The 22768-nt window shown below is 47.0% G+C and overlaps 1 protein-coding gene across 1 annotated transcript in view; it reads right to left on the bottom strand.

Annotated features, from left to right (window-relative positions):
* GNA12 (G protein subunit alpha 12) overlaps positions 1-22768 on the bottom strand; it is a gene marked incomplete at its 5' end in the record, with an annotated part of 98694 nt that overhangs the window by 34101 nt on the left and 41825 nt on the right. The window contains one exon of the mRNA XM_080830478.1: positions 21197-21412. Coding sequence (XP_080686604.1) covers positions 21197-21412 — 216 coding nt within the window. The remainder of the gene's footprint in view (positions 1-21196; positions 21413-22768) is intronic.

Here is a 22768-nt window from a genome sequence, read left to right as displayed (position 1 = left end):
TTTCCTAATATGTATTCTTATTTCCCCTTCCTTGCCTACTGCAATAGCATGGACTTCCAGTATGATGTTGGTAAGGAGTGGCGAAGGAGCATTCATGCTTCATACTTGAACTTTATGGGAAAACCTAGTTTCTCACTATTAAATGTGATGTTAGCTATAGCTTTTTTGAAGATAGTCCTCATCAAGTTGAGAAAGTTCCCTTCTTTAAACAGAAGTAGTGAAAGTAGGCAGCGCAGTCTTGTTCCCGATCTTAGAGGAGACGTTTTCAAGCCTCTCATCACATAGTATGATGTTAATGGTGGGTTTTTCCTATGGCTTCTATCATACGGAAATAAATCCCATTCATTTATACTTATTGACTGTGTTTATCAAAGGGTATTGAATGTTGTCAAATGCTTTTTCTGCACTGACAATACCATGTGTTCTTTCATCCTTCATTCCGTTAACATGGGGTATTACAATGATCAATTTTCATATGTTGAACCATCCTTGCATTCCCAGAATAAATTGCACTTGGTCATGGTATACAGTCCTTTTAATATGCCACCAAATTCGGTTTGCTAGTGTTTTGTTGAAGATTTCTGAATTTATGTTTGTAAGGGACACTGGTTTTCTTATAGTCTTTCACTTTAGTATCAGGGTAATGATGGCTTCACAGAATGAGTTAGGAACTATTCCCCACCCCCTCCTCATTTTGGGGGGAAAAGTTTGAGAAGGATTGGTATCAGTTCTTTTTAAAATGTTTGGTAGAGGGGCACCTGGGTGGCTCAGTGGGTTAAAGCCTCTGCCTTCGGCTCAGGTCATGATCCTAGGGTCCTGGGATCAAGACCCGCATCAGGCTCCCTGCTGAGCCTTCTTCCACCTCTCTCTCTCTCTGCCTGCCTCTCTACCTACTTGTGATCTCTGCCTGTCAAATAAATAAAAATCTTAAAAAAAAAAAGTCTGGTAGAATTCACCAGTGAAGGCATCATGTCCAGAGCTGTTCTCTCTGCCAGCAGATTTCTGATTGCAGATTCAATATCCTTATTGGTCATAGGTCCATTCAGATTTTCTATTTCTTCATAATTTAGTCTGAATGGTTTTTGTGTTTCTAGGAATTTGTCTCACTTCATCTAGGTTATCAAATCTGTTAGCATACAATTGTTCACAGTTCTCTCTTATAGCCCTATTTTTGTAGAATCAGTGGTAAGTCCTCATTTTCATTTCTGATTTTAGAACTTGAATCTTTGTCTTAGTCCAACTCACTAAAAGTTTGTTGATTGTGTTGATCTTTTTTGAAAAACCACCTTTTGCTTTCACTGATTTTCTTTATTGTTTTTCTGTTCTCTATTTCGTCTATCTCTGCTCTTTTATCTCTCCCCTTCTGCTAGCTTTGGGTTTAGTTTGTTCTTTTTCTAATTCCCTCAGTTGTAAAGTTAGGCTGCTTTGAGATCTTTCTTGTTTTTACAATGTAAGGATTTACGACTATAAATTTCCCCCTTAACATGGCTTTTACTACATGATGTAAATGTTGGTGTGTTGTGTCTTTGTTTTCATTCATTTTTAAGTATTTTCTAACTTCTCTTATACCCAATGGTCCAAGAGCATGTTGTTCAATTTCCACAGATCAGTGCATTTTTCAGTTTTACTTCTATTATTGATTACTAACTTCATCCTGTTGTGATTAAAGAAGATGATTTTTATGATACCTTTTTAACACTACTGGGATCTATCTGTAGTGTAAGTTAGTGGTCTATCCTGGAAAATGTCCCACGTGCACTTGAGAAGAGTGTGTAGGCTGTTGTCGTTGGGTGGCTGGTATAAGCCTATTAGGTCTGATTGTTCATTGTGTTGTTTACTTCCTTTATTTCCATCTTTATCTTCTGTCCAGTTGTTCTGTTCATTATTGAGAGTGGGGTGTTGAAGTCTATGGCTATTACTGTACAACCGTCTACTTCTCCCTTTGTCACTTTTTGCTTCATGGATTTTGACAGTCTGTCATTAGGTATCCATGTTAATAACTTGTATATTCTTGTTGTAGTGAACCTTTTATTAATATATAAGCCTTTGCTTCTTGCAACTTTATTTGATTTAAAGTCTATTCTGCGGGGTATTAGTATAGCCACCCTACTCTCTTCCGCTAACTAGTTATACAGAATATTTTTTTCCACCTTTTCACTTCCGATCTATTTGTGTCTTTGGGTTTAAAGTGAATCTTTGGCAGGCAGGAAATAGTTGGGCCATGTGTTTTCATCCATTCTTCCAGTCTCTGTGATTGAATTGCACAGTTTAATCAATGTGCACTTAAAATAATTACTGATGGGGAGGGCCCTACCTTTGTCATTTTGCTATTTGTTTTGTAGCTTTTGTATTCATTTCCTGCATTACTGTTTTCTTTTGTGTTTAGTTGAAAGTAGTGAGTTTCTAAAAAATTTATTTGAGAGAGAGCATGCACACATGTGTAAGCAGGGGACCGAGAGAGAATCTCAAGCAGACTTCCTGCTGAGTATGGAGTCCAACGTGGGGCCTGACCTGAGCTGAAACCAAGAGCTGGATGCTTAACCAACTGAGCCACCATGTGCCGTGTAAGTGGCGAAAGATTTAAATTCCTTTCTCATTTCCCTTTGTTGTAAAAAAGAATGAACTACCAATAATGTAACAACACGGATAAATCTTGGTCATTACACTAAACAATTATGCCAGATTTAGGGGCATAAATTATTCCAGTTAAATGGACAGACGACAGCAATGCCCACCTCTCTTCATCAAAAGACTACAATATTCACAGTAACATGTTCTGTCAAAATCCCGAGTGCCCATCAACAGGGGGGTCCATCTTGAATTGCATTATATCCACTCAAGAGAATCCTGCACACCAGTGAGAATGGAGGAGTTACACGCCGTGCCCTGATACGATGAGTCTCATGCAACACGATGCGGAAGGAAAGAAGCCAGGTACAGAAGAGTAAATAATGGACGGAACCACATATACCAAGTACGAAACCAGGCAAAACCTTTTATGCTGCTGACGGTCAGGACTGGTTACTTCTGTAGCGTGGGAGGGAGGGACTCAAGAAAACGGATCTTGGGGTGCTGGTCATTTTGTATCCTGATTTGGATAAGGTTACATGGATGTGTTCAGTTTGTGAAAACTGAGTTAATATATACACACTTCTTTTTATATATAATTATAACGCATAGATGTGTATATACACACACGCATCACATATATATACATGTGTAAGAAATTCTCCAACAACAGTATTTTAAAAATGAAGCAGGGAAAAGTGAGGTAGTGGTGGGTGGGGTCGTGATGTTAATCAAGAAAATCAGGGAAAACTCCACAAGGAAGGTAACATTTGAATCAACTTAAGATGCAGGAGGATGCCAGGGAACGAGAACAGCAAGTGCAAAGGCCCTGAGGCCAGACTGTGCTCAGAATGTTGAAGGAGTAGCAAGAAGGCTTGTATGCTTGGAGCAGAATGAAGGAGAGAAGGAGTAGGAGGTAGGAGTGTGGGGAAACAGGATTCCACATCATTAATTCATCAAACATCTTAATTACTTAAAGTACAGCTAAAGCACTAAGTTTAAGAATATAAGTTAACACCTATTACTGAATACTCTTTCGAACTTAAGATTTGTCTTCCTTTTTAGACAAACCACTTTCAAAGATGAATAAAACCAAACAATTATAAGAACAAAAATATGCATAAAGCCTTGTCTATTAGTTGTTTCCTTTAAAAAAAAAAAAGACAACGTTGCACATACTTATCAAACAAAACATGTATTTGAAGAGGCAACTTCTTACTCGGGGTTTGGTTTATGGTTCATGTGTAGTGGACAGCATGGTTAAGCACCTACTATACAGGAATCACTATTAATATCACAATCAATAATAATCTAAAAATTGTGTGAATTATATAATTAAGTTTATTGACATTCATCTTTCAAGTTTGCTGGTAACATACTTTCCTTATAGAATTTGAACTTCTCACTATATTATGAATTACTTAACATTTTTAAAGTTTTTGAATAGATAATACATGTACATAGTACAAAATTCACAGTTTAAAAAAGAGGGTCGGGGAAGCCCTGGAGAAATAGATCTCCCAGCTATTAAGGTCTTCGCCTTGATCACATTATCCCTTTCCTGGAGTTGGTACACTGCTTTTTCCTGATTTTACAATCTTGTTTTGCGTTAAACACCATGATATAAGTTGGCTGGACTGAGCTATCAGCCAGCCAGAATGGTCTCAGGAGACTAGGATTTCAGGAAGAAGTTCTGGATGGAAATGAGCACCAGGTCAAAAATAAGAGAGAAGAGGAAAAATAACCTGGAAATGGAGCCTGAGTCCCCCTCCCCCGTTTTAGCAGAACTCAGGAGGACCACCATGCCCCGAGTCTCTGCCAGTGTCGTTTATAAATGCAGCAGAAACTCGTGGGGCAGTGCCGGCCAGCCACCAGTCTTTCTCTGGCTCCAGCATCCTTCTGCAATTCTGAAGTGCCCGTGACAGCAGCAAAGGGAAGGGAAAGGTCCCCCAAGGGACAGGACTAAAATGGGGTGCATGAGAGCGACCGGAGGAGACACCTGAAATCTGAGAATCAGCATGAAAAGGAGGAGAGAAAGGCAGCCAATGTTGAGCAAAGTGCCTACAGAGCAGGGGTCGGACCCCCGTACCCAACACTCGCACTGGGAGCACAACCAGGTGGGAGAAGACAGGGGCTCTGGGTTGTCGGCACTTTGGGAACACGGGCTACTGTGGAGTCACCGATTTCCTGTGCTCAGGCAGAAACCAGGACTGATGCCAGAACTCCACGACAGTCCCACTGGGTGTCCCATCATACCTCCTGGGAAGTACAAACGCAGAAAGAGGCTCTGGAGAATTTGCTAAAATGCCTGGAATGATACAAAACACCCATGCAGTGGGCCTCCGCCATACAGAGTTCCTTTTATATCAAATATCCCATAAGGAATGAAATCAAGGAAGGTGCCTCGTGAGACAGGTTCCGGCCAGGACTGTCCCTCCCGGGGTACCATGTCACAGCACCACAGCACCCATGCCCACCATCAGCTTGGCCTTTGGGAACTTCACAATCACGCCGGCCCAGGGAAAGTGCATACACCAAACTGGCAATAAAAAGTCACCTGGCTTCCGGGACTGAAACCCCATTTACTGAGCAGAGGTTTCGGTGACCAGTTTCAGTACCGCCACACCAGATTAAGGGCAGAGGAGGAAGGCAAAAAGCAGAGACTGTCCTGGGCTCACAGGGCTGAGTGCATCTCAGAGCTACCCTTACTATAAACACAGCAGCATTCTAAATGTCCTACATTTAATGCCCTGAGCAAACGCGAACCTTGGTCCCTCCTTTCTCTCCCTGAATTCTGCTTTCCTCACAATTCAGGAGGCTGGGATCTCCTTTAAAATAAAAATTTTAATGCCATCTAATACTCTGGGTTCCAAACTCTTGGAAAGGGAGGGGGACAATCCTATTTTAGCTAGATAAGGCATCCTTTATCCAATGTATAACATTAACGCAGATCTAGCCATGCAGCCAAACACATAAAACATGTCTTCTTACAGAAATGCAGAAACACAAAGGACTAAAGTAAGCTGAGGAAGAGAGGTTGGTTAACTGCCTTTGGGAAAGGAAGCAGGGAAGAGCGAGCAAGGGCAGGGTCACTGTTGTGGGCTGAATGTTTGTGTCTTTCCCGGCCCACCAATGTGACGGGAGTGGGAGGTGGAGCCTTTGGGAGGTAAATGGGCTTCCTGGAGGTCTTGAGGGACGAGCTCCACGATGGGATTAGTACTCTCCCTCCTAAGAGGAAAGAGTCCAGAGCTTGGTCTGAACAGGCACCAAGATGAGGGCCCTGGCCAAGAACCAGATCCGTAGGCACCCCAGTTTTGTAGGCCCTGCCTGCAGAACCATGAGAAAGAGATGCCCGCTGTTTGTGTCACTCCCTGCCACCTCCGGCCGCCGTGGCGTTCTGTTATAGCAGCTCTAGCCGGGATGGGCAGCCGTGGAATCTGCTGGCCCCGATCTGAAAGGCTCACAGATGACATCTTTGATCTGTTTCTAAACCTTGAACTTAAAAGCAGCAAGTGTGCTATACAAGCTTGTGGGGCGCTCCTGGTGATCCCAGCAAAGGTGCTTTCCAATGTCAGAAGATGAAGGCCCCATCCAATCTCTTGACCTATTTGTTAAATGGCCAGCTGTCCACACCCTCAAGGAATCCCCAAGGAAATGCTCACACACAAGCTAGACTTTCCCGAGACTCGCTGGGATACATTTGCTCAGTTGATACTGACCTGCTAGAAACCCTTGGTGACTTATAACAAAGAAAAGGTGTTTCACCACAATTAAGAAAAAAGGAAGAAAGAAAAAAAGGCATAACGATAAATCCACCATTTCATCTGGCTTTAATGCAAAATTCTCAAGAAAGTTCCCCTAAGGACAGCAGGAACAGGGCAAGGCTTGCTTTTCTAGATGCCTCTTTCCCTAGACCCAACCGAGTTTTTCAGTCTCCTGATTACTTCTCTCTCGATCTTATCAACCTGGCAGCGGCCTCCTTCCTGTGTTCATATGAGGGCTTTCGTTAGAAACCCACCTTGTTCAAGGTCCAGCTGTCTCTGTGACACGGACCGACCGACCATCAGGCTTATGGGGACTTCTCCGCACATGGGGAGATGCAGGTGCTGGGGTGCCCTGGTGCCTGGTCGGGGGGAGCCTTGTTGGGGAGAAGCAAGGAAGAGAAGCCTCCGCCTGCAGTCCACAGCCCAGGAGTGAGTACAGAAGAAATTCTAAACCAGCATACTAGTTTCCTAGACAGACCTGTCATGCCAGCATGATGCTACTAGGTGTTTTCACTGCTCAGAGCCGATCTAAAAGGAGACGTGCGGAACTGGAGCTCCCACAACAGGCAGCAAAAGGGGATTGAGAGTCCAGGCCTCTCCCCAGGTCTTGGGCTCACTCAGCCCGTGCTCAAGCGGACCACATTTCTTGAAATCTGCTCAAAGGAGGTGGGGGCGAAGAGGGGAGGTGATACTGCCATCCTTTGAAACTTGCAGATTAACAGCACATTTCAGTTAACCAGAATTACTCAGACCTTAAGCCTTCTTTCAGGAACAATGCAAAAGATTTATGAAATCATTGTCTGCAGACGTTAATTTTTACAATTCATTTTAAAATGTTTTCATGGCTTTTTCTGATTATAAAAATAATATATTTCTGCCACGATTAAAAATAATTTTTAAAACAGACTCTTTTTGCAATTATAGACATGCATAAGATGAAAAGTTACAACTGGAGTAGTCCAGTGGATATATTTACTTGAGGTTTTAATTTTCTGTGCATATATACATATACACTAATGAGTGTGTGTGGGTGGGTGTATACCTTCTTCTTTCTTATGTATGTGCTGCTTCTCGGTCTGTTTTCACTTGATGTGTCAGGGAATTGTTCCCGTGTCAATGCACAAGCCTCTCTTCCAGCTTCTCTCCTAACTGTGCAGCATCGGCTCCACGGTCAGCGGCCTCAAAGGTGGTCAGCCAGTCCCTCCTGCAGAGTGTCTGGGCTAGTTCTTCTTTGCTTTAGCATTTATGAGCAATACATTGAACATTCTCTACACATACTGTTTGCATATGCATCTAAGTACATTTTCCCTCTCAAATCCTCATCATTATTACTATGAACGACACATGACACAAGACAAGCGCCTGAGAGAGAAATGTCCAACTGGATTGTAAACACAGCGGCCACCACAGGCAGCGAACACAGCCAGGAACAGCGCTCCAGAAGGGCCCTCGTACGGTGCCCGCCCTGGCCTGTGAAGCGAGCCACCGTCCCAGTGCTGGTGAGGATGTTTCCTAATTGCTCCCTGGAGCTTTGTCACAGCATGGGCACTCAGCAAGGGTCTGCATCACACTGGAACCCCACGGTAATACGTCAGCAGGTCGGACTTCTCTGGTTCAACATCATGGTAGCTTTTGACAGGAGCGGTCCTTTGTCCATTTTGGCTGCCGTGCTCACGGATAAAAACCAACTTCTTTACCCATTTGACTGCTGAGGAGCATCTGGACTGTCTCCAGTTATGAATGATGCTGCCATATGCACATGTGCACACACACCTGTCTGCACAGCCAGGAGGGGGACTACTGAGCCACAGGGAATGCAGATCTGCAACTTGAGCAAATAACACCAATCTGTTTTCTAAACGAGGTATAGAATTTATATACTCACTAGCACCAGGGCTTACCAGAGTTCTTACCACTCTACATGCTTGCCAATTCTCGGGACTGTCAAATGTTTTAATTCTGCAAATCAGGTGAGCAAACCACAAGATAATGATATTATTATTAATATAATTTCATTGTTTTGAAAATGTCCATTAAGCCTTTAACCCATTTTTCTACAGAACTGTCTATTTCTTGTGGATTTGTGGAAGTTCTTTAAACATTCTGGACACTTTTCCTTTGTCAGTTATAGATGACGAACTCGTTCTCTGCTCCCGCAGCTGGTGGGGTTTCTGGATGAACTGTCGTTCTTAATTTGATCGTAGTCAAATTATTAACCTTTTCTTTTGCATTTATTTTCACTTTTTTTTTTTTTTTAAAGGAGAGAGAGCACGCATGTGAGTGGGGGCAGGCGGGGCAGAAAGAGTAGGAGATAGATAATCTCCAGCAGGCTCCCTGGCTCAGCATGGAGCCCGACCCCGGCTGGATCTCATGACACTGAGGATCATGACCTGAGCCGAAATCAAGAGTCGGACACTTGAAAAATTGGGCCACCCAAGGCACCCCCTGCATTTGTACTTTTAATCACTTAAATTCTTCCCTGTACCAAGATCATACAGACTGTTCTATACTACCTCCTAAAAAATACATCGTTTTGTTTTTCAGATTTAGGTCTTTAATCCATTTGAAACTGGGTGTGTATACAGAGGGTCCAATTTCACTATTCTCCACAAAGTTCCACCAATTTACTTCTCTTATTCTGCTGCACCAATTCCCCACTGTACTGGTTATTAACTTTTTTTTTTTTAAAATACAAATCGCAGTGTCAGATTTATTAGAGAAGGGATTAGCAAACTTTTTTTTTTTCCTGTAAAGGTCCAGATGGTAAATATTTTAGGCTCTGTGAACCACATATAGTCATCTTATTGCATATTCTTCTTTTTCTCTAAGCTTTAAAAAATGTAAAAAACATTCTTAGCTCGCGGGGCGGGGGAGGGGGCGCGGGGAGTCTGAACAAAAGCGTGCCACGAAAGTCAGCCTGCGGGCTGTAGTTTGCTGACCTTTATGAAGAGCAAATCCCTCCATTTTTCTTTAAAAGTAGCTTGACATATTAGTCCTCAGGGGAGAGCAAGTCAAGACCAGAATGAGAAAAAGAAAAGAAAGCTGGAAGATTTACACTTCCTGATTTCAGACTTACTACAAAGCTACAGTAATCAAAATAGTGTGTTACTGGCCTAGGATAAACATATAGACCAAAAGAACAGAAAATAAACCCAACATGTATGACCAACTGATTTTTGTCCAGGGAGCTAAGACCACTCGACGGGGAAAGGGCAGATGTTTGACAGGGACCACTGGACATCAATGTGCAAGAAAATGAACGTGGATCCCTACCTCACTTCATATACAAAAATCAACTCAAAAATGGATCAACAGTCAAAATGTGAGAGGACAACCTGAATATAAAAAGAAAAAATAGGGATAAATCTTCCTAATTTTGCGTTTGGTCACGATTTCTTATTTGACACCAAAAGCATGACCAAAAAAAGAAGAAACAACAGATAAGAAAGAATGAAGATTAATTTATGTTTCAAACTCTCCATCTGGAATCCCTTGCCTTTTGCCTGAAGTGGAGTCTTTGGTACAGCACATAATAATCTCCTTCTCTGTCTGAAAATGTCTCTGTTCTACCTTCATTGTGCAGAATTCTAGGTTAGTGGTTATACTCTCTCGAACACACCACTGCCTCAAACATCATTCACTCTTTATGGATTCTGTTGTAGCTCTTGGGAAGCAAACTGCCAAACCGTCCCTCCTTGAAAGTTCATCTCTACCATTTTCTGTAGCTGGTTTTAAGATTTTCTGTCTTTGGCTTCTGCAGTTCTGTTGTGATAGGTCTAGTTCTAGGGGTTTTATTTATTTATTTATTAAAAAGATTTTATTTATTTATTTGACAGAGAGATCACCAGTAGGCAGAGAGGCAGGCAAAGAGAGAGGGGGAAGCAGGTTCTCTGCCGAGCAGAGAGCCTGATGCGGGGCTTGATCCCAGGACCCTGGGATCATGACCTGAGTCGAAGGCAGAGGCTTAACCCACTGAGCCACCCAGGCACCCTTATTTATTTTTTTAAATTAATCTTGCTTGAGACTCATTAGGATTCTTCACCATGACCTGATGTTCTACCAGCCACTAGCTCTTCAGGTAGCGCCTTTGCTCCAGCCTTCTTTCTGTAACTCTTGATGAAAAGTAGGTTAGACCTTTTCGCACCAGGCTCTGTGCCTCTCAACTGAGCTTTCTTAGTTTCCCTCTTTGTCCTTCTGTTCCATGTTCTTGAAATGTGCTTCCTGTATTTCTTCTACTTTATTAATATTCTCTTTTATTGGGCTCAAACTACTGCCTAACACATCCACTGCGTTTTAATTCTGGTGTTTGTATTTGCCAATTCTAGAAGTTCTTTTAAAATATATTAAGTCACTTTTGACAGTTCCCAGGTTTTTTTCCCTGGGATATATTTTCTAACTTTTATTTTCCTGAACACATTAAGTATCATTGTTTTACTTTATTTATTTATTTTTTTAAAGTATGCCCACGCCCAGTGTGGAGTCCAGCACGGGACTTGCACTCGAATCCTGAGATCAAGACCTGAGCTGAGACCAAGAGCCGGATGCTTCACCGATGGAGCCCCAGGCGGCCCAAGTATAGTTGTTTTAAAGTCTGTGTCTGGTAAGCCCAATGTCTAAACACTTCGGCTGTCCTTTCTTCTGGTTCTAGGCACTGTGCCTTGTTTCCTTGTGATTATGGCTATCTCCCTCTCTGGCTATGCTCCCCCGAACCCCTGTCCTTAAAAACATTTCTGGGGAATATCCAAGGTTTAGGATGAAAGTGTCTTTCCCAGAGAGGTTTCTATCTGCTTCTACCAGGTACTCAGGCACACTACCCCGTATGGTATCACTTTAAACTAAACTCAGAGCACTGGGGGGTTTCTTGGACTGTCTTACTCTGCCTTACAGAGCCGAGCACCAAGTCCTCAAGGGAGCCTGCCTAGACAGTTTCGTCTCTTCCCCCTCCCTGCCCCGGTTCCGCAGTCAGGCAGTGCTCTCCACTCTCTCCATTCTGTGGGTTTACTTTGGTTCATCCCCCCACTGCCCCGAGGTCCCAGCTCACTGCAGGGGGATTTCCTATCAGATTCCTCAACTCTGGCAACCTTAAGTCTCTACCTCCTTTGGAGACCCTGAAAAGTCTATGAAACAGCGCAGTTTCAGGTTCATGGCTTAGATCACTGGACATCTCAGGGAAACAGCTGCCAGGGCTCGGCTCACCTCTGCAGGTCTCACACTCTCGGGTTGGCCTGGCGAGTCTTTACCATCTTCTCGGCACTTAGAGGCTTTCATAAAGTTGTTTTCAACATTCCATTGAGCATTTTCAGTTATCTTCGGCAGAAGTCTCTGGATAACAAGTCTGTGGTAATTAGGAGCCAGAAATCTCACAGTTACTGCTTCAGAGTAAATTCCTGGGAAGATGAATTACTGCCAGAGGAAGTAACACTCTTTGCTTTGACACACACTGACAAACTGAACCACTTCACTCCCTGCCACCTACGGATGGCAGTACCTATTTCCCAGGACCTCAATCAGCGAATTCTTCACCATCACGACCAGTCTGACTGACAAAAAGTTACTTCATGGGGTGCCCGGGAGGTCGGTGAAGCGGCTGACTCTTGGTTTCGACTCAGGTCATGACCTCAGGGTTGTGAGATCGAGCCCCGCATCAGGCTCCTCTCTCAGTGAGGAGTCTGCTGGAGATTTTCTCACTCCCTCTGCCCTTTCCCTGCACGCCTGCTCTCTCTCTCTCTCTAAAATAATCTTAAAAAGAAAAGTTACTTTGTATTTGCACTTGCAATGTGAGCAGTGAGGATGGCGGGTTTGACTTCTGCAGAGTCTTCACGTACTGGCTCGTAAGAACTCGTGTTGGAATTGTTTCGTATGCTCTCAACATATTAAAAAACACCTTTGTTACATGTCGTGATTTTTTTCTAATTTGTCATTTCCCTTTTAACTTTCTCTGTGCTGATGTTTGCCATACAGAAGCGAAAAACGTTAACTCAGTCAAATCCATTATTCTTTCTCTTGGGGTTTCTGGCCTTGTTATCACACAAAATACTCCATTATTAACTCCACCACTGTCACACCTCAGAGATGTTGCAGCTTCGGTTCCAGACCACTGCAGCAAAGTGCACAGCAGAATAAAGTCGGCTGAATGAATTTTTTGGTTTTCCACTACACACAGAAACTAAGTTTAAGCTACGCCGCAGTCTGTTAAGTGTGTGGGAGCATTATGTCTAGAATTGCCTTAAGAAAGAAACGCTTGATGGCTACGAGATGCTAACCACCCCCTGAGCTTTCAGGGAGTCCTAATCTTGCCTTGTCGTCAATGGCTGCAGACTGATCAGGGTCGTGGCTGCTGAAGGTTGGGATGGCCGTGCCAAGTTCTCAAAATAAGACAGCAATGACGTTTCCTGCCCTGACAGACTCTTCCTTTCACGAGGGGTTTTCCTGGTGCGCGTGATGCTGTTGGATAGCGTTTTACCCACGGGACTTTCAAAACTGGAGTCGATCTGCTCCAACCCTGCTGCTGCCTTACTAACTGTTTATGCAATATTCTAAATCCTCTGGTGTCATTTCAACAACCCTCAGAGCATCTTCATCGGGAGCCAACACCATCTCGAGAAACCACGTTCTCGGCTCCTCCGTAAGGAGCAGGTCCTCATTCTCTCAAGGGCCGCAATTCAGCCCTGCCTGCAGGCTCCACTTCTGGGGCTCCCGCTATTTCCATAACCCTTTAATTTGTAAAGAACACTCGACCTGCAAAGCGCAAGGGAACGAGGTCGGCCTGCATGTATCACATTTCCACCTGGACTACGACGGCACCAGCTTACAAACCCTCCAGAGGCAGGGCTTGACAGCAACATTATCCACAGGGATCTGCGTTAAAATGCTTAACACTTCATGTTTTTTCCCCCTAAAGGAGCAGATTTTAGAGGTCTGTAAGTATATAATACTATTCATGATTAATGAAATGAAGGGGGAAAGCCAACATCATGAGCAAGAACACGTAAGTTTCTCACCAGCCCCCAATCCAAGAATAGCACAAGTCTGTTTCCTGCTTCTGTGTCCTCAGGCAAGAGCCACCAGGAGGAAAGCTTGGTGTGGCCCCCTCGCCCACCGCCCCCCCACCCCCCGCCCCAGCACTGGGATCGGGACCCGGAACAGCCATCAAAGGCTGGAGCTACTCAGGGTTCTCTGCACTGACGTTCTGCCAGGCCCTTCACTAGCTGTGTCACTGCAGCCAAAATGCTTCAACTCCCAGGCCTCAACCCATCTCAGGAGCAAATGGGAGGATTTGGTTAGAGAATTTCAAGCCCCTTTGACATGAACAGTTAGTTTTAAGAAGGCTGCATTTTCCACTACGAATCACACTATGGAAGTTACCTCAGTTTGAAAGGTTAAACATGCGCACACACACGCACACACACGGTACCAAAGTGAAACTAACCTCTAGTCTCCTAGTACCTGAAACAGAACTCCACTTTCTCCTGAAGTTATCCATGAATTTCTAACACTTCTGAGCTACTCTTCTGAGATAAAGATGCCGCCTTCTCTGTCTGTCCATCCGTAGGAATCCGTACCTGCACCCTTGGCTGCATCTGTAGTCACGGTGATGCCCCCACACAGGAAGGGCTCCCCAGAAATAAAGAGGCACACGACGGACATGCTGCATCTCAAGGGCATTACACTGAGACAGAGGTCAGCCTCAAAAGGTCCCACACTGTATGACGGCATTTATACAACCTGATCAACTTTAGGGATGAGAACAAATCAGCAGTTGCCAGGGGCCACAGTGGGGGAGGAAGGGAGCTGTGTGACTACAAAAGGAGCAGCACGAGGGAGGTCTCTGTGGCGAGGGAGCACTTCGTCCCATGTCCTGACTCCAGGGGCGGTTACCTGTGACAACGAACCGCACACACGTGCACACGTGCTGTACCTATGTCAATTTCATGGTTTTCTTATTGTATTGGAGTCCTGTGAGATCTACCCACGGGGGAAAACAGGCCAAGGACGCAGGGACCTCTCTGTACTATCTTTGCAAACTTCCACGAATAAATGATTACTTCAAAATCATGAAGTTAAATTAAGAAGTTAATTTATCATTAATTAAATCAAAATTAAGAAGTTAAAGAAAAAGGTCTGACAAAAACAGGCACCTAGAAACTGACAAGTATAAATCAACGGAAACGTGTTCCCCAAAGAAGAAAGGAAGTAAAGGGTATCACTGGCAACTCACAAAAGAATAACTATAAATGGCTAATACACATAAGAAAAAAACTAATAATCATGGAGTTGTTCCACTTTTCAGCTGGTAAAAATTTAGGAGGAATGAAACTAGCACGGCTGGAGATAAACGCAGGACGGCAGAGGGGACAGGGAAGTCCTGTGCTGCATGGCATGAGAGGGGCTCTTGGCTGACTTCAGTGTTCACTAATTAAAGACCAATCCCATGCTAATGGGACACCTGTGACCCATGCCCCTCCCCCAGCAGCACAGGAGGGGCTGACGCTTTCCCTGGGGGCATGTGGGTCTCTAAGCTGCCCGCTGCTGCCCTAGATCCTCACTCTTAGCACCTGGAGGAAATGAAGGGTGACTGACCTCCACAGAAAGATGGGGACGTGCAGCCTGATGCATGTCCCTGGCAGCAAGCACGGACGGCAGGATGCGTTTGGACACAGATGCCATGAACGCAGGGTTTACTTCCGTGGGCTCCAGGGGCCGTTCCAGACACACAGGCGGCCCGGATGTAACTTGCAAAGAGAAACGGACTTTCCAACAGTGTCCTCAATTTAACGTCTAAAATAAAATACTGGGCTCAGTATGAGCCACAGGGCTGATGCTGAGGGAATCCTTAAGCTGGATGGGCAGTGAGACGAGAGGACCTCCAAATTCCCCTCCAGTTCTAAGACACAGACATGACCACTTCTCATTGCCTCCACCATGATCATGCTGGTCCGAACCCCCACTCTGTCACCTAGATTACTGTAAAAGCCTCCAAACAGGCCTTCCTGTTTCTATTCTCAAAACAGCTGCCAAAACAATCAAACCAATTTATTTAAAACAATTACAATTTAAAATGTAAATCAAACCACAGAAATCGCTCTGCTCCTAGGAACCCGTTCCCTCTTACTCTACCTGCTCACTGGGCTCTGGAACACAGGCTTGACCCCACCTCAGGGCCTTTGCTGGCCACTCTCCCAGCTAGAACACTTCCCCCTTCCCCTGACACCTACAAGTCCTGCTCTCCCACCTCCTTCAGGGTTCTCAAGTGCCACTTGGGGGAAGCTACAGGAGTCTGGGCTCCCAGTACAGACACAGAGTCTTCAACAAAGTGGCCCGGGTGTCTCTGCCGTGTTCTGCACATCACTTCCACTGTAGGCTTGTGCTGAGCACCCAGGTTCTCAGCACTGGTCAATAGCCTGTGGGGAGGTAGAGGGGTTGGGGCAGACGTGTCCAGTCATTTTAAGAGCAAGACTCAGAACTGAGTCCCAAGGCTGCACCAGACCATGCGTAGTATAATATGCAGCCTGGCTCTGGGGCCGTATGCTCAACTCAATTACCGTGACAGCAGGGAGCACAGAACCTCCACCCTGTGATCACCCTGTTTATCCAAGCAGGCTCCTCTCTCCCCACACTCTCCCAGCTCCCTGATGCTTTCCTCTAACACACACGACACATGCCTGCTGGTTTAGCGACTGGCTCCTCTTATCAGAAAGTCAGCTCCTTGCGTTGTTTGTTTGCTGCTTTTTCCCCAGGACACAAGGCGGATGCTCCACAAATATTTGCAGCAGGAATGAATTCCACAGAATTCAGAAGGACACACAAGATGGCAAGCACAGTTGTGAGTGTCTGCATTTAGCCCGTACAGGATACTTCAGTGTTCTGTTATGTGCTCTTATGACTGGCTCCTTACTCAACAAAGGAGAGTTCCAGTAACTTAAAGACCCAACTCCCCCTCTCTGGGGCTCCATACGGAGCACTAACCCCTGCCCCAATCAACTCAGAGGCAGAAAGGTCCCAAAGGGACTGGGCAGAGGCTGCTAGCTGCCAGCCCGGCCTGGGGCCATTCTGTGCTTCTGGCTCAGGAATACCAGGCTGGGAGGGCCCAGGCCGCAGCCCCCCCTGCAGGTGTGGCCAGAGGACTCAGCTCCGAGACTAGACTGACGATGATGCGCCTGGCGAGACTCCTAGCAAGTTGCCCTAGAAGGAAGAGGCCGGCCACTCCTCCACACCCACTCCTGCTCTCTGGCTGGGGCACAAGCCAGGGAAAGGAGCCCCACGACAGGACACTGGGAAGGGCCTGGACAGAGGCCCGCCCTCCCATCCCTGGACTGGCTGTCCTGGAACTTCTTTACCAGAGAAGGGGAAAAAAATCAGTCCCTCCCATGTGGGGTTTTCTGCCACGTGCCACCAAATGTCGCAGCAGCCGCAGACGCCCAGGAGCACCAGCATCGTCTGAAAGCAGAAAGATAGTCTAAAACGCCCCAAACTGCACTACAGGAAACATCACAAGCTACAGGCAAATGCTCACTGCACTGCTGGGGGTTTTCTTGTCTCCCTCTCGTCTAAAACCTTCGATGACAGCATTTAAAAAAATCACGACCACAGGGTATCCTGAGAGCAGAGAGAAGACGGGGTTGAAGGAGTCCAGGGCGCGGCAGGTGCCCGGGCAGAGACCCAGCCAGAGAACGCCTGCGTTCTCCCCAGACGGCCCGCAGACATAAGCTGTCACCGGCCAGGCTTGCTGCGACCTCAAGTCTTACTCCTAAGCCACCAGCTTCCAGGGAGTGCCGCCTGCGTGGCCGAGAGCACCAGCCAGGCCACCACGGAGGACATCTGTCCCTAGAAGGACGGGGCTGGCTGCGGGTAACTGTGCTGCTGGGGAGCAGGCCCTCTGACTCCTTGCACCCAGGGAAAGCCACGGAAAGTGACTGTAGCTACAAATCGCTTTATCTTCGCTTAGCCTCGCCCTCTGGAGTCCCAGAGGCTCACTAAGAGAGCTGAGGAACGTGAACCTGTGGCATCCAGCCTTTTGAAGAGACCGGTTCATTCTTTCCTCAAATGATGTAACTGATGTTTGTTGCAGGAATGTGAAGGAGAATCTGGGGCACTACTTTACCCCGGAGCTTTAGGGAAGAGGCATTCCAAGCCTAAGAACTTGTAAACCCTGTTCCTAAGCCCTCAAGAAGCCCACATCCCAGGGGTGAGGGACAGGAGGAGCAGGCGGCCAGGCGAAGCCCCCGCAGACCGTGCCTGGCAGAGCTATGCGATCAACTCGGAGTAATTCCGAAGCCCCAGGCACCACCGAACTGAGTCTGATGCACGGGGACCTCATGCCAGGCGCCGGGCCGGCAATCCCAGGGCTTCTTTCAGAGCCGGCGTGCTATTCCCTAAGCCACAGGGTCACTTTCACTCTGAAAACATCACACTCAGTGGCTTCTAAGGAGGCACACACAGAACCGTGATGAACACCGTCTGCCACATCTAAAGCAGCTTGAACACCCAGCCTTTCCAAGCAACCTCCAGGAAGGTTACAGGGATTCAGTTCCTTGCAATGTGACAGGAAACAAAAATCATTCTGTGTCATAAGCACAATCGCCCGATTCCCAGAAATTAAGAAACCCTGCACAGTCCACATAAAATTGCTCCTCTGAACTGAGCCTTGAGTCCCATCTTCCAAAGCCAGAGAAAAAAGGCGGTCTCAGGAAGGCACAAGGCCCTGCCCCTTGGAAATACACGCTGAACGGCTGTGAGAAGTGAGTTACAATCCATGTGGCCTGTCCTGTGTATGAAGCACACCTCCCGAGCGGTGGCCCCAGCTCTGCCCAAATGCCACAGGAAGGCACGTGAGGACTCCAACAGGAGGCACCAGCAGAGGACACGCCGGACCTGGAGCAGCACCAAGCCCTAAACGCAGCGGGCTGGCCGCAATCTGGAGAGCGCGCTGTGAGAAGCCACACCCGGCCCCATTCATTCAGGGAGATCAGCACCCCGTGATTTCCCTCACTGCTCACCCGGCACGTCCGGGGGGCTGGGGGAGTCCGACGGTGAAGGTGAAGAGGAGAATTAACTATAGAATAAAGAGGTGTGCAAAAGACCAGCCCCCACCCTGCCTGGTAGCGGTAAAGATAGCAGGGAAGCCAGACCCGGATGGCCCGAGCCCAGAGAAGGGGGCAGAGCTACGGAAGGCCCAGAATAGTTTCCTGCCGCTCTCATGGCCCTGCACGTCGTCCGCAGTGCCCTCTCTCCCATCTCACTGCCGACGTCCCCAGTAGTTCATTCCATCTGATCTTTATAAATCTCCTCGAAAACACCTCTCCCCTGACCACTACCTGCCACGTTAGAATTGCCCATTTTCTCCCTTTCACCCTAATGTAGACTGTATATTCCTCAAATATATTGCTTGTAGCATTTTACTGCTATCACTTGTTTGCACACCTGCTTTCAGAATGAATGGGACTCGCCTTCAGCACAGGACCTGGCACGCAGAAAGGGGGAAAGTACGCCGGCCGCAGCCCAGCGAGGAGGAGGACGACGACGTGCGAGCCCACGGGCCCTGTCGCTGCAGGAGTTATGCCCCGAAGACAGCAGGCACACCAATGCCGTACCGTTCGGACGAATGAGACCCTAAATTCAAAGGTATAATAGAAAGCAGACAAACTGTGGAAATAGTATCCCTATTTGGTATTACAAGCAGATTAATTAGTTCATAATTTGCAAGACATGTTTAAAAATCCAAAATTCTCTTTTACTAGAAAAAGGTCATAGAAGTAGACAATATTTATATTCATTGTACCTATGAGAAAAACTTCTTGGTTTAGCATCTCATTATGTCTTACTTATTCGAAAGCTAAGGTCCAACATGGTATGGGTCATCTTCCTTTCTTTCTCCTGAGCTGCGGGGTTGTATTGAATTCTGTGTCTGAATGGCTTTCGACATCCACGAACACACAGAAGGGCACAGCCGTGTCCTCTCCGGAGCGGGAGAAGCCCCCGCCCTGCACACCCACCCTGCCCATCACCAAGGAGAAAGGGCCCTCACAAGGCATCACCAGACTCGGCCTTTCTTCTTCCCCTTTTTGTTTCTGCCTCTGCCTGGAACGTCAAGTAAAACCCAGAGGGCAAAGGGAACAGGAAAAAAAATCTAACACCTGGCTGACAGCAATTCTCAAAGCTACTGGATTTCTCCACTGAGAGACCGTCAAAGGCTTGTCACCCGGGGAGGAGACAAAAAGCAAACACGAGCTGATGAAGCATCACGCTAGAAAGGCTCTGACACAAACAGGAAGATCCACAGAGAGGAGAGGCCAGGGGTGCGCTGCAGACGGGGGAGGGAGGGCTGATCGTGCTGTATGACAACGCTCACACCCCTCACGGCTGGCAGTAACCCCACGCCTCGGCAGTGAGGACTAGGAAGGCCTACTGTTCACCTATTTTAAGAAAAGGCTCTAATTTATTAAAATAAAACATATAGAAAAGCACAAAGTATGAGACTAACAAACACACATGTACCTACTACCCAATGAACCAAATCCATGGTCACTGTGGCCCCTGCTTTAGGAGAGTCCTAAAGGACACACGGCTCCCTGGAACCGTGCGCTTCCCAGGTACCGAGTCTTCTGAAAGCCCAGCTGGTGGGGGAGCCCACAAGATGGAAACAGAAAGACTGATAACTACCTTCCAGCAGCTTTACTTGAACCCCAGGCCAAGGTTAAGTCTAGATTAAAAGATCTCAGGGACAGGCTCATGGTTGGTCTTATCACTGCTGTACCCCAGCACACCGCAGTGTCCAGCACACAGAAGGTGCTCCATAAATGTTGGATGAATGAATGAACGGAGAAACAAGCAGACTGGCTTCTGAGGCCCGAGTTCCTTATGGTGATAACTAAGAAGACATGGCCTGCAGCAAACCATAGCCTCTCCGGCTTACTTCCCTGTCTGTACCCACATAAGACTGTGACCTACTCAGCGGGGAGGTCCCTTCCAGCTCGAGGACACTGCATGCAATGGAACAAGCAGACAGAAGTCTGGCAAAACTGCCCCAGCACACAACCCTTCCAGACCGAACACTTCTTCAACACGAATTGTAAATAATTGGCTCTGGATGTTTACACTTGCTTCTTTGGTAAATTCTCGATTGGTGGTAGCGATTTCCATCTTCTCTCCCAGAACATACCAGTTTACAGGGAGAAAGACTTCGACCCCAAGTTCACACCGAGATACCGTATTCCCTGGTTGTTTCTGATATTCCTGCCCTTTAGAAGATTAAGGTTTCCTTTCCGTGACAACCATCCTCTTGTTCTTTTGACTCTTCCACCTTAATTTTTAAAGTAAACTTGAAAAAGACTGCGAAGAGGAGAAAGGGTTCTAAGAATGTCACCTTTAAGATCCGCCACTGCAGAGCAAAACGAGTAGGCGTAAGCTTGAGAGAAACCGGGTATCTACATTGTCTCCCAATATTTAATGGTAACGAGAGCGACAGGAACTTTCTAGCAGACACCCTGGCAAGCACGGCCTTCCCTGAGCGCTGCAGGCTCATGTCACCAGGAGCCGAACCCCTGAAAGGATGCTCTGTGGGCACACATCATCCCTTCTGCGGTTTTCCTGCCCAAAAATGCATCATCTCATCCTAACAATGAGGAAATACTAGACAAACCCAAACAGGGACAGTCCACAAAGTAAGTGACCAGTGCTCTCTAAGTGTTGAGGTCACAGAAACCAAGAAAAGATGGAGGACAGTCACGGGCTGGAGACTAAGGAGTGTGGTGACTAAGGCCGCTTGCCGGGACCTCGATGGTCTTCAAGGAACTTCTGCTGAAGGTCCAAGCAGCCGCGTACAACGCGACCATGCGACCATGCCACCTGGAGGCCTGCGCACTCACCAGCTGGAACTCGCTCCTCCGGCTGAAAGCCTCCCTGATGCCGGAGTCCCTCCAGAGAGCGCTGAGCGCCGGGACGTACAGCTGGAAGGTGGCGGGCTCCACGGGCAGCCCCGCCTTGTTCTCGAAGGCCAGGAGGAACATGCCGTGCTTCTCATTCTCCGAATACTGCCATGGAATGCCAAGCTTGTCTCGTGCATCGACAAGAACCCGTGAGCCCTGCGAGAGGAAAGACACAGAAAGGGTTTAACTGTGACGAGAGCACCACAGAGAGCCTCTGCCCAGGCATCGACTGTCCTCGAGTAGGAAACTCCCAGGCCCCCATCAGGACCTGTCCCTTGGTTTGCTCCTCGACACCAGGGAGACACATGCCTCTTTCAGCTTCAAGAGTGGCCAGCAGTCGGGAGACAGGACAAAACCGAAACGGACCACAAGCCGAGCGGCCTGCCCCTGGCGCTAAAACAGGAGCTGGGGTGGGGGCAGATCCTCGACTTAATGCCACCACTGCTAGTGATGAGGAGAAACTGTTTTCATTATTGTTTGAAGACTTATTTGTTTTGAGAGAGAACACGAGTGAGAGAGCAGGAGTTGAGGGGAGGTGCAGAGCAAGAGAGAGAAGACGACTCCCTGCTGAGCAGACTCGACCCCAGGACCTTGGGATCATGACCCGAGCAGAAGGCAGATACTTCACCAACTGAGCCACCCAGGCGCCCACTGTTTTCATCATTTCCTTAGTTCCTCACTGTTAAAAGATAAGTATTTCCAGCCCATTTCTGACCTCGCAGTCAGGGCCGATGGGATGGAAAACCGCCTTAAGTACAGGAGCAGAGGCATCCGGGCTGCGGGGGACAGGCCCCTGGGAATCAGGTCCAGTTCATCATTCTTAGGCTAGGGCTTCCGAATGAGCAGTACTGTAGTAAGCCAGTTTCTGAGTTCGAGGGGACCCAGTGGATACTGTGTTGGGCCAAGAGCAGCAGGGGGCCTGTCTGGAAAAGCCTTCACAGGCTCAGAGTGGTCTGGCAGGACCCCAAACAACCGGGAACAGTAACTCACCCCCTGGCACAGAGAACCCCAGGATGCTCACTGCCCACTTGGCACTTGCTTTAAAAAAAAAAAAAAATAACAGCTTTATTGGATATAAGTCATACAACATACAATTCCCCCATTTAAAGTGTACAACTCAGTGGTTTTTAGTTGGCAGCTACCCTAAAAAGTTTCACTTCCAACACTTGGGTCAGAGCGGACTCCTCAGTTCTGCCTTCTTACTATCTCTCCTGCTGCATCGGTTTGGTGCCTACGATCTCTGTTTCTGCCTGGAACCACCGAGCTGAATGTAACGGCGACCAAAAACAGTAGGTAGGATCTCTCCTCCAGGCCTGTGAGATCGGGACTGCTGGTGAGAGGCGTTTCTGTGAGTTCCTTCCTTAGGGCCCACACGCATCTGCCGTTGGTAACCAGGCCCATCTGCACTGATCCACAAACATGCATTTAACACTTACTCCAGGAAAAGCACAAGCTAGCACTGTGGGCAAGCAAAATGCTTACGAAGCAGAGTCTGATCTCCAGAAACTCAGA

The sequence above is a fragment of the Martes martes genome (assembly GCF_963455335.1).
Source record: "Martes martes genome assembly, chromosome: 18".
Taxonomy (NCBI): Eukaryota; Metazoa; Chordata; class Mammalia; order Carnivora; family Mustelidae; genus Martes; species Martes martes.
Note: the sequence above shows the minus strand (reverse complement) of the source record. Positions and strands in the feature narration are given on the sequence as shown.